The sequence below is a fragment of the Mchenga conophoros genome, linkage group LG19 (genome assembly GCF_057382185.1).
Source record: "Mchenga conophoros isolate Kocher_MC1m ecotype Shallow Benthic linkage group LG19, M_conophoros_male_GT1.1, whole genome shotgun sequence".
Lineage (NCBI taxonomy): Eukaryota > Metazoa > Chordata > Actinopteri > Cichliformes > Cichlidae > Mchenga > Mchenga conophoros.
Window position 1 is genome coordinate 1,488,684 of NC_140544.1, and position 17,868 is coordinate 1,506,551.

A 17,868-nucleotide genomic window follows, 5' to 3' on the forward strand; every position below is an offset into this window, starting at 1 on the left:
AAAGTATAGTTGAGTAAATTGGGTAAATTTTATTGTTAATTTTCTCTGAATCATACAGTAATTTGGGCTGTGGATCACAGGGGTGAAAGTGGAGATTAACCAAAACTGGGAGTGGATTGTGAAGTAAAATAGTGTCAGGACACAAAACACTGCGTTTCTAAGTCAGTCGGCACCTATACCGTAATATGCGTAAGAGTAGTGCAACAACATTTTAGGTGCGGCTGGCGGGGCGGCTAGCTTGACTGCGACTTCGTAAGTGAGGGCTCACTTGACCGCAGTGCCTGAGCGGCACAAACGCTCAAAAGTTTGGTTACACTTTATGAGAAACGATGACAACAGGGCAACGTGCAATACTTGCAAAGTAGAGATTTCATCAAAGGGAGGAAACACTATGAACATGCAAAAGCATTTGCTCAAAAAACACGCGATTGCTTTCAACGAATGTCGTGTTTTTGATCCGCTCCGGACTAGCGAAGCTCAACCCAGCAGCAGCGGTAGCGTTTCCACGTCCTCTCCCGTTAATACTGCAGGTAACTAATCAATTAGCATTGCACATTATGTTAGCGCGATTTACCTTATTACAAAACCTGCTATTACTGTGCGTTGCATTTAGATAACCATGATGAGAGAGACAGAGTCTGGCTGGCTCAGATGCTGGCAGTTGTCGCTGCAGTCTACCGGCAGCGTCTCCTTTCAGGCCAGGATAGACGAATGTCACCGAGCAGTGTCTAAGTTTGTGGTCAAAGGCTTGCACCCATTTGCCACAGCGGATGCCCCGATTTCACTTTGGTAAGTGAATGTGTTTAATTGTAGGCAGGACATTACTGGATATTCTTGTGTAATTGCTACAGAATAATTTATGTTAAACTTTGTTATTGCTACAGGAGAATATTTATTTTATTATTTTACATATACATTTTTTTTCCTGGGGACCCTGTGACACCCCATTGAAGAGCCGTAGGCTGTGGCTCTCTTTAGATCTCACTGTTGGGTTTGTAAGGCCATGTTACTCCTAAATTTCTCTCTTGTTCAAAGAGAAGATATAAAACAAAGTTCTAAGCTAATCGACTTTAGTGTTCTCCTTTAAAAAAAAAAAAAAAGAATCGATAAGAGAATCGATAAGGAATCGAATCGTTAAACAGAATCGAAAATGGAATCGGAATCGTTAAAATCTTATCAATACCCATCCCTAATTACATCTTCACTGCATACAACTCTGGATACCCAAACTGAAAACGAAAACCTCAAATCAGAATTACTTGACTCTGTGGTATAACTCTTAAACGTGCACCAGTTCATAAGCTGAAGTTATAAGATGAAACAATTCACTAATTTAGAAGATCATTTTTTAGCCTGTAAGAATAGTTTGTTTTATAGGAAAAAAAGTAAAAAAAAAAAGAAAGAAAAAAGACAGAGCTTTTCGCAAAGCAAGAGCATCTCACTTTTCCTCACTTATTGAAAAAATAAAAACAACTCTAGGTTTCTTGTCAGCAGCCTGTAGCCAGGCTGACAAAAAGCCAGGGCTCTGCTGAAAAACTAGTTCATGCATTTATTTCTTACAGGCTGGACGATTGTAATTCATTTTTATCAGACTGTCTTAAAAACTCCTTTAAAAGCCTCCAGTTAACCTAAAATGCTGCAGCAACAGTACTGACAGGGACTACAAAGATGGAGCATATCTTTCCCATACTGCCTTCTCTTCATTGGCTCCCTGTTTACATTGTTAAGACTGTTTGGAAAAGTGCTATATAAATAAACTTGACCTTGACCCAAATACTGAATTAAACCCTCTTTGGTTTAGGGTATAATTGGCCATTTTTTAAATTACTTTTCATTTTACCCTTATATTTAATCAGTAAAAATATTTATCTTGTCTGGTATGGCATCATTCTTTCCATTCTTCTTTTGTGACCTACAGTTATTTTTAAAATTCAGACATAATAAATTAACACAATTGACCTACAAGCACACAAAACAAAAGAAACCATCAAATCTGAGTAGAAAAAGTTTGATTTTTTTTCATTGTGTATACCACAAACAATTTTGAATTTAGAAAAGAGAAACATTTTGGCTTCTGGTTCCAAATCCTATATAACACTCCAACAGCATCCATAATCACTAAAGAGCAAATAGCTAACTCATTCAATTTAAACAGAGACATTAGACCAGGATGCCACTATTGCCATCTGCCCTATTGTTGCCACCAGTGAACAATAACTGATTAGCGGTACAGCAAAAAAAAAAATTACATAATCACAAAATCAATTTGTATGCTGATGACATTCTTCTAATCCTAAAAACTCACTTTTGCCATTACACATTCTGATCACATCTTTGATAAGTTTTCTGGTAACTCAGTCAACTGGTCTGAGATTCATATATGTGTGTGTGTGTGTGTGTGTGTGTGTGTGTGTTTGAAACGCTTTGTTTTTGTTTTCCCTGCTACATTTTATAAGAGGTCCCACCTTTTTTGAAATTTGGGTTGTACTTCCTCAAAACATCTTCAATGAGTCTGTATTTTGGTGAACTTACAAACGATTTATGAATAAAATAGAACAATTTAAGCAGTGGTTAAAAGACAACAGAAGGAACATGAGATTAATCGCACATCACTTTGTGACCAGTATAACTGGTTGTGTGATGAATGATGGAATTAGATGACATGGTAACCCTTGATCATGAATATCTTTGTCAATTTTGTAACAGATAAAAAGGAGTATAACAATGTGGTCGGGTAAATTATATATGCAAATATTAGGCTCTCTAAGTGGGATACCTATATCTGGTCTGCAGATGGAAAGGTAACGATCAATGGCCACCACGGTCAGCAGGCCAATACTAGCCATGCCAAAGAATATGTTGAGAGCTGCATAGATCTGGAGACACAGAAACAAAGAAAAAGACAGGTACTTAGATTCCTTCTTAACGAGAAGGCTATGATCATGGCCCTGTGCTTGAGGCAAGAATTGTTAGCATCCAAAAGATTAAAGCAAGAACCACGGTGCTAACATGTTGTGGTACAATGGCTTTTGGAATTCTGTTACTATGATTTAACAGAAACTTGTAGAAACTTGGAAAAGTTATAAAATTCAGATTTTTACACTGCTCTGACCAAATGTCCTTTCTCAGTCCTGGTCTAGTTATCTGTGTTTGTTAAACATAGCAGTGAGGTATGTTGTCTGCAGTGGTGTATTACAGCCATGTCGGGGAAAGTTATTGTCTTGGTTCAAAGAAAAAGGCCACACAAATGCAGATGATGGCTGTTAGTTTCCTCGCTTCTGTTAATACGTTCATAAGAAGGATTACATGGCTCAACAATATTATGCCATGACAATGCTGTGAAAAAAATCTGCTAAAAGACCGTGAATCAGCCTGGCCACAGATTTTGTAATAAGTAATTTAAGTGTCAAGGTCCCGGGTCTTTTCATCAGTGTTTTGAGTTGGATTATCAACTTGTTTATTTCTTTGAAATTTCCTATTAGCAGTCTTGGATTTAGTTGGTTATGCTGCTGAGTTCTTGCCTTGTTGTTAGTTTCCCTTGGTGCTCACTCCTCCTCTCTCATTCTCTCCCTCGTTTTCTGTATCAAGTCAGCCTTGTCTCCATGTTCATTTGCCTGTTTCTCCAGTCATGTCGCTCCCTGTGTCTCTCGCACTCTCTCTGTGTCTCTTGCTCTTGGCCTTTCTTAGTTTAAGTCCAGTTGTGTTTCCCAGGTGTACCACTAACCCAGCAAAATCGAAGACTGTTTGTTTTGCTTCAGAGTCAGCCAGCATGTATCTTGTAGTTGACCCAGTAAACAAAGTAAAACAAAACAGAATTTTTGGGTTCTTGCAAGGGTCAACCATAACTTCATGTGATGTTACTGCGCTGGTGGATAATGAAATCTCATCTACTGTTAATCAAACTATACATGTTTTTAAACCAAACCCTGAACCAGTACAATGTGTATCTGGGTCTGCTCATGATTTGCCTTGTTTTGAAACTGTTTGCAAAGTGGCGGGGTAGCAACTCTAGAGTTAGTGTCACTTCTGAGGACCCTGAAGGGGACCTCTTTGAAGACTGTTTGCTGTGAACCTGTGCAGAACTGGTTCTGTTGCACCCTCTGGGGCTCCCTCTAAAGACTGTGGTACCTCATCTTTGCTTGTTTCTAAGACTGTTCTTCCACCTGTGACCTCGCGTAAGCCATATGCTCTGCCTGCTCCCAGTGTGGCTTGGACCCAGCTTTTCCCTGCACCCATCTCAGTTCCCGGTATTAAGATAGGTAGAGCTCGACCAGTCCCTGTCCCTGCTCCCAAGGCGGTTCTGCCTTCAGCCTTCATCTGCACCCATTCATGCACCTGGGTGTTGGTGACTGAGGCCCAGCCGATCCATGTTCTGGTTTCCAGCTGGTGACAGCTGGTGTCCACCCATCACCTGCACCAGTCCTGGCTCCCAGGGTGATGCCAGCAAAGACCAGATGTATTATTGTAGGGTCTACCTTATAATATAAAGCACCTTGAATTGAATTGAATAGACCACCTCTGCACCTGTAATAGTTCCTCAGGTGAGAGGAGCTGGCTTCTGGCAGGTTCCTGCACCCATCGCTGATCCTAGGGTGAGGGCAGCCAGAATCTGTTTTCTGTATTAAGCCAGGCAAATAAACATGGAGTCAAGACTATCTGTTTCCCCTGTCTTTCTCTATGTGTCGCTCGCTCTCACTCTCTTTAATTAGTCAGTCTGAGTCTTGGTGTGCATTTCTCGTACTTCCTGTTTTATTTTGACAGCCTCTCGTGTTTGGTTTTGCTTCCCAGGTCTCGTCAGTGAGATTATGTTCAGCTGTGTCCCCCAGTTGTTTCCTCTCTGCCCCAATTCCCTCTTATGTATATATTGTCTGTATCTCCCACTGTCCGTTGTCATAATTAGGGATGGTTATCGTTTAGGTTTTATCCGATACCAGTACCAAACCGGTACTTTTGAAACGGTGCTGGTGCTTAAACAGTGCTCGAACCGGTGCTTAAAGAATGGAGAACACACACTTTGTCCAAAAACCTCTCATGTTTAGCTGTTTTTTTGGTAAAAAGATAACAATGTTAGCCTTTTCTGCAGCTATAGAGCATATATGGTATCACTCTTGGCTGGAAGCAGTGCTTAATCATTGGAGAAAACACCAATTTTGTCTAAAAACCTCTCATGTTTAGCCGTTTTCCACTTTTTCTTTGGTCATTTTAGCCTTTTTGGCCAGGGTGAAGGGAGTATCTGCCACCAAACAAGAAGACAGCCGCATGTAGCTATGATGATGTTTGCTAGTTCACCTTACATGCATTAATGTAATAACGTGGTTAGCCTACTCAACGTAAATTACACACGAACAACATTAAGCTGCTCACGCAGAGAAGAACGGCTGCTGCTGCATCATCATCCTCATCATTTCTGCTACACTGGCAGGGCTAGGGGCCAGGACTCTCCTCTTTGGGTTTTTGGAAGATGTTGCTAACTCCGGGTCCGATAACAGGCACCACACCCGCTGTAGATGTGCACGGTGTGAGGTCTCGCAGCAAGCTATCAAATATTGTGCATTTCTCAGCTTTTAAAAAAACGCTATGCGTTGCCAGGTGTTTCATCAGATTCGAGGTGTTACCTCCTTTGCACAGTATCACCTTAAAGCACTTGTTGCAGGCTGCTGAGTCTGCATCTTTTGCTGTGAAGTACAGCCAGACTTTTTATTCTGTAGCTCTGCTCTAAAAGAACGTACGTACCTGGGCCCGCCTACTATCCTTGGTAAGGTAAAATGATTGGCTAGAATCCAAAGTGTATGACATCTCAGGAAATAAAGCACCGAAATGTGCGCTGCTTTTCGGTCTGGTTACTACCGTTTATGTCAGAACCGGTGCCATAATGGCACCGGATACCGGTACCCACCCCTAGTCATGATCTCCTTCTTGGTGTGTGTCACATTTGTTCAGGGCGTCCAGTGTTTGGATGCATAAGTATCTGTCCATTTTGGATTTAATTATTTGTACTTTCCAGCAATAAAGTTAAGTTCAGTCCAACCTGAGAGGCCTGCATTTGGGTCCTAACCTGCCTGCCACACACTGCGTTTCATGACAGTGAGATTGTGGAACACATTTTATAACTTTAAAAGACATTATGTAACAAAGAGGCTATTTCAGATTTTATCTTATAAACAGTGTTGGGAAGGTTTTTTTTAAAATGTATTCCACTACAGATTACAGATTACATGCCCCAAAATGTATTTTGTAATGTATTCTGTTACATTACCTAATGAGAGTAACATGTAGGGCTGCCAAGATTAGTCGACTAGTCACGATTACGTCGACGACTAATTTAATAGTCAACACGTCGTTTGAAGCTTTGTAAGCTCACAAAAGACGCAGGAATAAGTAGTAGGATTTAAGAGTGTAATAACGGACTGAAACAGAAGATGGCAGCACTGCATGTACAAGGATGCCAGCTGCCGTTAAACCCCGAAGAAGAAGCTGTGTCCCAGAATTCATAGCGCAGCCCAGCTCAGTTTCCAACAATGGCGGCAGCTAGTTAGTTTTAACTTTACTCTTATTATTCTTTCTGGGTCACAAAATAAACGTTTAACATATTTTCAGGCGAGAATGTAGCTGTGTAAACCTCAAATATCTGCTCAGTTTATCAAGACACCACATATTTTCAAAAGCGCTCCGACGTTTTCAGAGACGTCCGTTACCCACTAGCTCGATAGCGAGCCGGGGGCTAGGCTAACTAGAGCCGTGAGAACACCGGACTCCCCGCAGATCGTTTTCAAACCCACCGCAGTCTTTCGCTACTCGGGTTAAACATGATATATGAGTCACTTAGATAACTTAAAAATGTTATTGTTTGGCTTTTTTTTTAGTATTTTATTTGTTCCGGAGTAAATCTGTTTGGCTGAGATTAAAGTTATAGTTTTTACACAGCTGAATAAACTTCAAGCAGACAGCTGATTATCAGAAGTGTGAGATGCTTGAGAATTTACTCCGGTGTCCTGTTATATTTTAGATAGCAAGGAGTTTATTAAACTTCACCGAAACAATCTGCAAATTTCATTAAAATTTGATAAACTATCATCTTGTCTTTATTTTTAGTTAGCACAGACCTGAAACACTTAAAGCTGTAAGCTAATGATAGTTATATAAGAGCAGATGCTGCTGGTGCAATAAGCTGTAGTTTTACGTCTAATGGATGATGATCTGATTAGTCGACTAATCGCAGAAATAATCGGTGACTAGTCGACTATCAGAATAATCGTTTGTGGCAGCCCTAGTAACATATTCTGAATACTTTGGATTACTTAATCTATTATCATGCTTTTTACAACTACATAAAATGTATTATTGCTGTGTGATTTATTACTATTACTGAAGGTTACTCGCCATACCAACACCAACACCAACTAGATGTTTAAATCTTAATATAAATGAGTAACAGTAGGTGGACATTAGGTAAGGCTGCACTTTTTGCAGCGATCTCGTATAGAAAACTATTCCTCGTGTATATAAAACAGGTCCGCGGCTCCGAACCGTAGTAAAGGGACCTCTGGCTGATACGTCGGGTTCGTGTTGGCTCATAGCTGAAAACTAGCTTTACTTTGTTGTCTGGGTCAACTTTGCTAGCGAGAGACAGAGAGAGGCGTTGAAAGGCTGCTTATTGTTTCGGAGGAAAACACGAACACAGCGTACAGTCGAGTCTTAATAGCTTACTTACAGCTGGGCTCGTCAGGCTCTCTTTCTTACTTGGCTCTCGGTGAAGGCGGTCGCACTTTTCTCCTCTCCTCCTTCCCCTTATCTTCCCTGCTTAGCCTCTTGTGTCCTTGTCTTGTCTCGCGTGCACTACTTTTCCCTTGAACAGTCTCTCACTGTCGTTCTCTAAAACCTAACAGAGAATTATGGATTTGATCAACTGGTCTCTGAATGCTATTGACACCCTCTTCTCAACGAGAAGTCTGGGCTCGGGAGAGCCCGAGTGCCCTGGAGGGACTTTCCCTGCCGGATACACGATGGATGGGTGGCAGACCTGGAGGATCATGTGCCTGGCGGGACTGTCTATCGAGGACGCTGAGGATATTTACCTATTCGGAACCATGATAACAGGGTTCTTGCTGATCGGAGCTGGCTTGGCCCTGACTTATCGGAGAAATAAGAGAGCGGAACCAGCTGTTCACACCCCCCCTAAGCTGACCGCTGGAATTGAAGCGATGGGACGAGGCGCGGCCTCCCACACCGAACGCAGCATGGTTAACACCTTGGAGACGCTTACAGCTGCCGTGAAGACTCAAAATAACACCATTGAGCGTATGATGGGATACATCAGAGAGGGGCCTGCTCACAATAACACCCTTGAGCGAAAGTTGGATAACATCGCAGAACGGCTCACTGCAGCTGTGGGGTCTCAGAACCAAAAGAATGACAACACCACGGAACAGAAGCTTGATACCATCATGGGGAGGCTCGCAGCGCTCCAACGGGAAATCGAGGCCCCAGTGTCGGAGTGCTAAATTCGCTGCTCGCATAAAGGAGAAATCAACAATATTCTACATTTGGACACCACGGCGCCAGCTGCCCAGGCCCAAGGCTGGAGCCCACCAAAACAACTCCCTGATAACGACTGTGTGATGACTATTCTTCCCATCCCATGAAGGACACCTGGATCGGCTGGAGGACTGTTTACTTAGCCTGATACAGCGAAGGACACTGTCTCAGCTGAACTATGGACACGCACACACACACACTTACACTGATAAGCACGCACTCGTCCCCCTCCCTTCCAAACGCCTTCGATGCTTGTTCCTGCGGGGGAATGCAGCGGGTCTGTGTGCCGCGCTGAAATGATAGCATGGTGCAGGACGACTGATGTGTTCCTTCGAATCACCCCCCATCCCCCTACCCATCCCCTGTGGCTTGTCATGTGCTCTGATGTTGTGATGTGGACATTAATGTGCTCTCTGTGCAGAGGAGTTTTTTTTGTTTCCTGTTCTCATGCTGTCCTCCCATAGGTTGCCCAGCGTGTGAAGAGGTCTCTTTTTTTCCTCTTGTACTTTTCCCATTGTTGTGTAATTTTTTCGGTGTTATTCTCCTAACGCTGCCGATCTCCGACTGTGTTGTCTTGTTGTTGTGTGTGTAAGTCGGGGGGGGGGGGTCCTATTCCTCTGTGGGGCAACCTGCATATGGCCAATAAAGCATTCATTCATTCATTCATTCATTCATTCATTCTTGGCTGCAGTGGTTATTATTATATTTACATGCTTCCAGCTCCTGTTTCTGCTCGGTGATAGCTCCTACTTTTCCTTTTTCTCCCTCCTCGCTCACAGACACATAACGGGTACAGCAGTCCATTCTCCCTGCAGCACGGACTACAGGCTACATTCTTTAGGGCGATGCCTGTAACACTCTGCCTATTGCATCATATTAAATCATTTTTTGAATATTAATTTTTAAAAATATTTCTTCACGTAATTATGCGGACCTCAAATAGAGGTGACATGGGTTGCGAGATTGAGACAGGCATTAGAGCCTCTTATTGTGTGTTTTGTTTTCCACCGGCACCGAATTAGCAAAAATCGAGAGGGCATAGGCCAATATATGAAACAGGAAAAGACTGCCATGTAATCCATTTACTTCAACAAAGTAACTGTATTCTGAATACCACCTTTTAAACGGTAACTGTAACGGAATACAGTTACTCATATTTTGTATTTTAAATACGTAACAGCGGTACATGTACTCCGTTACTCCCCAACACTGCTCATAAATACTCTCCACATATTGACACAGACATGGGTAAAAACTGCCTAGTTTATTTGCGACTGGGTTCACTAACAATGTTAACAAGTGCTAGATTTTTCTATAGCTGCAGTTGGTTGAACATAACCTAAACAACAAACAGCATAAAATGACAAAACTAGATGTGCATGTAGTGGAATTAGAGGCAGTCGTATTCTACACACCTGACAACCAGCATAGCCAAATTTCCAGCTGCCGTGGATGTCTGAAGCAGCGGACATGGGATAGCCAATACCAGCCACTCCAATGTCAGTAAAAGCCAAGTTGATTATTATGAAGTTGGTAGGTGTGCGAAGTTCCTTAAATTTTACAAACATCAATAGCACCACAATGTTGCTCGCTAAACTGATGACACCTGAGAAATGAAAAGAAAGACAGTGTTACAGTGTGAAAGTCAAACATGAAGTTTAAGATTAAGATACCCTATTTGTCACTGTAGTAGGATACAACGAAAATTTATTTGTTGGCTCTCTATTAAACAATGGCAAGGGATAAAAGGAGCTTTTAAAAAAGACAGAAATACAAACAAGAGCACTCAGAGAGTGCAACCCCCCAAGACTTAATACGAGATTTAATATCTTCATCCAAATAAAAGTCGACTGAGGAGAAAGTAAATAAAAGTGCTTTAGGTTCCAGTTGCTTTGTCTAAAGCTAAAAAGGATACTGTAACGTATTTAAATATGTCAACATAGGCAGTGTCAGACTGTATTCTCTGGGGCCTTAGATTCGATAAAACATAGCAAACTCATGTAGCATGTTTTCCAGCTGAAAGAAATTGTAGCAGAATTCTAATATTTATGAATATAAATGACGAAATAAATAGCATAATAGCAAATATTACTATATTTAATATTTTTAAAAATCCAACATACACCAGGCCTCTCCTGTTTGGGGCTCCAGGTTGGTCGTCAAATAGTCAGTTTTGCTTAGGCTGGTTTGTAAATGAGGGAAGTGGCCCTGAAGAAGCTTAAAGTCTTCGTCTTTTAGGAAATAAAGTCTCATATCATTCAAGAATGATAGAAATTATCCACATATCTCACTTATCTTAACTGCACTACTGTATAGCTCTGTGTAAATAATCATTCTGTACATTCGATAATCTTTAATCCTACAACTGTTTACAACTTGCACAGTTCCCATTTCTGTATAGCTGTATATCTCAGTTTTCTGTAAAGTTATTTATTTCATATTCTGTATAGTTTTTCATATTTATATCCTGTTCATATCCTGTACATAGCTTGTACTCACTACAGCCTGTACATACTTATAGTTATAGAACATTCACAACATACTTCATACCGTGTACATTATAACATACCATAATAGACCCACTTCTGTAATATACTCACATATCTATATTATTGCTAATATATATTGTAATATATCTATATCACTAAAGCACTTCTGGATGGATGCAAACTGCATTTCGTTGCCCTGTACCTGTGCATGTGCAATGACAATAAAGTTGAATTCTATTCTATTCTATTGTAAGAATGTAATCAAACTGTTTCTCGGTCAACTCAAGCCTAACATTAGTTGGACTAATGTTGGTTAATATTGAGCTGCCAGTTTATTGTCAGCTGTCTGGAGCCCAGAGGGGTCACATGTCTAATCTGCTGACAATAAGTAACTGGAACAGTGTTGTAAATAAATAATCGTGTTTATGCACGCGTGATAGAGCCCAGACTTTAGTTTAGGAGATGATTAGTCATTATTATACATAGCATACTATTTCAAAAGGCTTTTTGTAGTCCATGTTCACAACAGTGTAGTTTTAAACTTATGGGATAATGTCATATTAATAGATGGCCTACTATAAGTGCAGTCCTTTTTTTATGGAGGTCAAGAAAAATCATCTATCAGTGTGGACAGGACTCATATAGCAGCGCTTTTCTAGACTGTCTGAGCACTTTACAACAACTTGCCTCGTTCACACAAGCACTTTTTTCTGTGCTCTTTCTAACATTCACGCTGTTCATTACATTCAAACTGTAATGGATTTTTAAAGAGCAACTTGAGGTTAGTATCTTGCCCAAGGATACAACAGACTGGAGCAGACAGGGGGTCAAACCACCAACCTTTCAATTAGCAGGTGACATGCAAGGTATTTTTTTGACCATTCATCTGCAACCCAGCATAAAACGGAGCATTGTGCCAACATCCTATAACCTAGTATAGACTCTTATTTCGAAAATGAACCCAATATGGACTGGAGATGGTATGTGCATTAGCATCAGGGAGAAAGACAAAGATAGAATTAACTTTTGACTACAAGTCTTTGTTGATTTCACTTAAAACCTATAGTTTGATCTGTCCTGCAAATAGCAAATACAAAACAGACATACATGACACCCAGGAGGTTGGCATGATTCTAATCACCTAGGTGGCTGCTGCTAAGTGGTTACAATAGTGATTATCTCCAGTCATACGCTGAAGAATAAACACGACCAACACTCACAAGAATTTGTCTTTAAGCTTGTAAGGAGATGACCTTCCATAAAATAACATACATCAATCAAATTAAAATGTAAAAATTATATGAAAATAAGAACTAGCTGGTTAAAACTCAATAAATGCGGATATCCAAGTTTTGTCAAGAAACCACATTGCTTCGCTGGGCTTGGTTGGATGAATCCTATGACATCTCACTGGTAAAGAAAGAATATCAAAGACACATTTAGGATTTAACCATTAAAATTCAAATGATTATAACAGACTATTATCCCTCTTAACCACACAATGACTGCATTTACACAACTGCAAAACTGAAGAACATAACGCAGAGCAAACATGGCAAAACACAGCATAAGGGTTGTTTGTTGTTACCTGCAGTGATGAGATATCCAGCCACAATGTTATGCTCCAGTTGGGTAAATGCACTCTTCCCCCCATAAGGTGCATCTTCATTTGAAATATTAACCCCAGAGTCCATCCCCATTTAGTGACCTTCTAGATAAAAACAAACAAACAAAAAATACCCGATTAAGGTAAAAACTAAAAAACTTAAAAATGATGGTGATCCTTAAAATTTAAACTGAAGAAAATTAGAAGAAGAATGCAGGCAGGGAGTTTTGTAAAATGCTGTCCTAACTAAAATCTGTATGATGCTATTGTGGAGAAGTGGTGGGTAAACCGTGAGGACTAGGGTTTATGGGATTATTGCATTCCACTGCTCCTCTGTCCCTGTTAGCAGGCGGCAATCTGCACGTAACATTGGTAACAAAGCTCTGTAAGAGAGGATTACCGCTCACATGGAGTGGCTGGCAAGTTATGTCGTCAATGAGCTTTGTCATTACAACACAGAATCGAAGACTGAAATACCTCAAACGGATGACTGGTCGTTTCACAGAGAATGCGTACAGTAGGAACAATAAAGTCTCGTTCAGTCTGGATTACATGTGCCTATGGGTCCACAAAGGCACATTGTGTGGCAACGTTTAGTTAATCAACTGTAACAGAAAGAGCCTTCAGGAAACTCCCATCAAACCATGAGGCCCTGTTTTGTAGAAGGAGTTTTCAATCAAATTATCCAAAAAATATTCAAACAGTAGTGGTGTTAAACACTGTTTTCATTTGGAGTGAGAGATCAGAAGACTTGTTGCTTTGAAGCAGGGACTCTATGTAGACAAAAGCCCTGCTTCTCTGTTCCATTGGTTGAAGCTATTGTTCCAGACACCGCTTTTAATTGGTGTTTTATTCTTTCAGTCCCAAAGATTTCCATTTTGTTGGGGTCCCTGAAGAAGTACCAGTGCAGGTCATTTACCTCCTTCTGTATGCCATACCATGGACCACTGAATGGGAGCATTTCTAAATCTGATGCACATATGCAGCAATCACAAACCTCAGAGAGTAACACAAGTTTGAACTGAACAGCCAATAATTTTTATGCTAAACACACAATATCAACCAAAAATCCAGAATAAACACATTATACAAAAGCTACGATATGCTTGTGATTCACTGAAATAAGTATTTGATCCTCTAATATCCATCTACAGTTCTGGGTCAACAGATTGGTTCTTAAATAGCATTTTTCCTACACCACCTGAGCACTCAATGTGCTTCATGCAACACGCTTTCTATGTGCTATTCAAACCCTGATTCATTTATCAGAGAACAACCTCGGGTTAGTATTTTGTCCAAGGATATTTGGCAGGAGACTGGAGCAGCCAGGGATCTCCAAGCTTACAGTTTGTAATGACCTGCACTACCTCCTGAGCTACAGCCACCCTGAGCTTACAGCACCTGGTGTTTCTAGGTGGAAAAAACACAAAGAAGGGAATAAGATCAGGGGCATTATCTCAGAAGCTCAGAAAATAGTGATCGATCAGCTTATGCATGCACAAAGTCAGCTAATAACTCTCCTAGCGTGGCTGAAAGGAGTGACTCTGACAACACAGATGAACTGTTGTCTGACTTGGTGAGGGTCGGGTTGTTGTCAGACAGGAAACTCTCCAACTGGAGAAAGTTGAAGCATCGCCTGTCCTGACCTCGAGTTTGAAAAACTCCAGTTTCTTCGACATTGTATTGATTTGGTCCTGCACATCAAAAACACTGATGGAGAGTCCCTGTAGTCCCAAATTCAGCTCATTTAAACAAGAAATGTTCAACGAGTATTCCAGCTGATTGAGCCACACAGTGTCTTCAAAAACACCTGGACCTCTCTGTGAAATTCAAAAAGCCTAGAAAGTTTCTCCCCTCTTTAAAGCCATCATACTTCAGTATGGAGCAGAAGCTGGACATGTTTGCTGGCCATCTTATTACAGAGCTCATGGAATAGGAAAGGCCAACCTGGTCTTTATGAAGTTTACAATTTTTACAACTGAGTGGCATCGATGAAGGAAATGGCAATGATGTGTATCCAGCTGAAGAGGGGAGGGATAGTGCCTGCATAATGATCAGTGTGGAGAAGAGAAAGACTGGCCTTGTCAAAGATTCAGCACACTCGTCCTAGCGTCATATCAACGTGATCAAAAAATGCAGCCTTCATATACACACTGAAGGGTATGGCAGTTGAGGATGAGGATTTGGGTTACATTGATGAAATACAACATGAGATCCACCTCAGTGATGATAACTATGTAACACAACAACACAGAATAATCCCACACACACAGGGCTGAACACAAAATTGGACCTGGCAATTTTGGTCCAGGTAACCCATCATGATCGCTGAAATTTTTTTTTTAACTAATTAAAAATAAATAAATATACTTCACTTTGTTTTAATTATTGATATGGTAACTTTTGTTTGCTTGTTTTTATCAGCTTGGTACAGTTGCTGTAGTTCTTAGTGTCACTGCACTGCAGCATGTGACAATTAAGTGGCTCATGGTCAATAAAGCCATTTATTCTGCTTGAATCTCTCCCTTCCTGATAACGACCCTCCATCTGTTTTCTTACCATGTCAGTTTCACCTCCCTCTGTCTCTTCCTCACTCTGTTGTTGAGACTGTGCTCGCTCCTCTCTACGGTGTCACAGCCTCCTGTGGCTGCAAAGACTTATTACTGGCTTTCTGTTTTTGCTTTATAAGATCATGTTTATGTGGAAAAGCTGCTCAGTTGCACCTGCATGCCATGAGTCTGTCTCATCTCTAAGTGCTTGGAGCCCAGCAACTCAATCTGGTTTAAAACCTATGATGCTACTGTATAAACAAGCAAAGAAAAACCAATGAAGTGACAACACTGCAAAATACTGGAGGAACACAATGTAAATGGCTTGCATTTGTATAGCGCTTTACTCAGTCACTAAGGACCCCAAAGCGCTTTACACTACATTCAGTCATTCACACACTGGTGATGGCAGCTACATTGTAGCCACAGCTGTCCTGGGGCGCACTGACAGAGGCGAGGCTGCCGGACACTGGTGCCAGCGGGCCCTCTGACCACCACCAGTAGGCAAACATGGGGTTAGTATCTTGCCCAAGGATATTTGACATGCAGCCAGGAGGCAGCCTGGGATCGAACCACCGACCTTCTGATTAGTGGCTGACCTGCTCAGCCACCTGAGCTACAGCCACCACAATGTCTTAATCTGTGATCATTTTTTGGATTTCTCTTTTTTTTTTTGCCTGTCCCATTTGGTTCTTTAGCCGTCAGAATTGTTGTCCGAAGACCAACAAGGATACCCAATGGATTTACTTTGCCAAATGGATCATTATTGCATAGAGCCTGTTCTACATCTAGCCAAGGTTCATCTAAGAGGGTACATTTTAACCATCCTGAGATTTACTGAAGAAATATTGTTGAAAATTAGGCAGATCTAATCCTCCTTTATCCTTGGTTCTTTGAAGCGTTTTTAAGCTGATACACGGGGGTTTATCTTTCCAAAGGAATTTAGAAATATACGAATCCAGAGATCTGAACCAATCTTGTGATGGTTTGTTCGGGATCATTAAAAATAAATAATTTATTTTTGGCAAGATCATCATTTTTATAGTGGCGACCCTTCCCATGAGTGATATGGGTAAAGATTTCCATCTAGTCAGATCGCCTTCTACTTTCTTTAGAAGTGGGATGTGGTTTCAAATCAAATCAAATCACTTTTATTGTCACATCACATGTGCAGGTACATTGGTACAGCACATGTGAGTGAAATTCTTGTGTGCGAGCTTCACAAGCAACAGAGTTGTGCAAAATACAATAATGTAAACAAGCAAAATACAAGAATGGCTACATCTGAAACTAATAAATATATGTACAATATATAATAGTATCTGCAAAAAAAAAAAAAAAATTTTTTGGATGTGTATACTAAATGTTTTTCTACGTGTGTGTGTGTGTGTGTGTGTGTGTGTGTGTGTGTGTGTATACACATATTTTACAAATTAAATAGAGTCAACAATAAATAAAATATATAAAAATATACAGAGTGAGACATGTGCAAAACAGTGGCATTACTGTACAGTATGGAGTGCATAATGTTGAAGTTCCAGTAGTGAAGCTGAGGTGTCTATGACGTGTTCAGCAGTCTGATGGCCTGATGGAAGAAGCTGTCTCTCAGTCTGCTGGTACGGGACCGGATGCTGCAGAACCTCCTTCCTGATGGAAGCAGTCTGAACAGTTTATGGCTGGGGTGACTGGAGTCCTTGATGATCCTCCCCGCTTTCCTCAGGCACCGCTTCCTGTAGATGTCTTGGAGGGAGGGAAGCTCACCTCCAATTATCCGTTCAGAGCACCGCACTACTCGCTGGAGAGCTTTGCAGTTGTAGGCGGTGCTGTTGCCATACCAGGTGGTGATGCATCCAGTGAGGATGCTCTCAATGGCACAGTGATAGAAGGTCCTGAGGATGCGGGGGCTCATGCCGAATCTTTTCAGTCTCCTGAGAAAGAAGAGGCGCTGCTGCGCCTTCTTCACTGTTTTGTTTGTGTGTACTGACCACGTAAGATCCTCAGCCAGGTGTACGCCAAGGAACCGGAAGCTGCTCACTCTCTCCACAGCAGCGCCGTTGATGGTGATGGGGGTGTGTACTTCTCTGCACCTCCGGAAGTCCACTATCAACTCCTTTGTCTTTGCGACGTTGAGGGTGAGATGGTTGTCTTGACACCAGTGGGTCAGGGCGCTGACCTCCTCCCTGTAAGCCGTCTCATCACCGTTGGTGATAAGACCCACCACTGTAGTGTCGTCTGCAAACTTCACAATGATGTTGGAGTTGTTAGTGGCTGTGCAGTCGTAGGTGTTTAATTTAGTTAAGTCTGAAAGCTTAGGAGAGACATTAATACCTAAATATTTAATATTTCCAGATTGTAGTGGGGCAGAAGAAGAATGATGGAAGGAGCAGTTAATTGGAAGAACTGTAGATTTTGACCAGTTAATTGAATAATCTGAAACTCTTGAAAACCAGTTTATTAGAGTAATTACCTCAGAAAGGTTGGTTTGTGAGTTTGGGAGAAAAAGCAACACATCATCTGCATAGAGACTGATTTTATGTTCTATGTTCTTACATTTTATGCCCTTAATTGTTGTAGCCTGTAAATTCTGCTGCTAGTGGTTTGATAAAAATTGCAAAAAGTGAAGGGGAGAGTGGGCATCCCTGTCTGGTGCCCCTCAGGAGACAGAAGCTGGAGGATGTTTGGTTATTTG

At 41.2% G+C, this 17,868-nt stretch overlaps 1 protein-coding gene across 1 annotated transcript in view; it reads right to left on the reverse strand.

Annotated features, from left to right (window-relative positions):
* The window catches only part of rrh (retinal pigment epithelium-derived rhodopsin homolog), a 28,793-nt gene extending 15,826 nt beyond the window's left edge, over nt 1-12,967 (reverse strand). The window contains exons 1-3 of the mRNA XM_085258146.1: nt 12,613-12,967; nt 9,951-10,141; nt 2,777-2,876 (exon numbers count right to left, since the gene is read on the reverse strand). Coding sequence (XP_085114272.1) covers nt 2,777-2,876; nt 9,951-10,141; nt 12,613-12,724 — 403 coding nt within the window. The 5' untranslated portion in view covers nt 12,725-12,967. The remainder of the gene's footprint in view (nt 1-2,776; nt 2,877-9,950; nt 10,142-12,612) is intronic.
* Nucleotides 12,968-17,868: the final 4,901 nt, after the last annotated feature.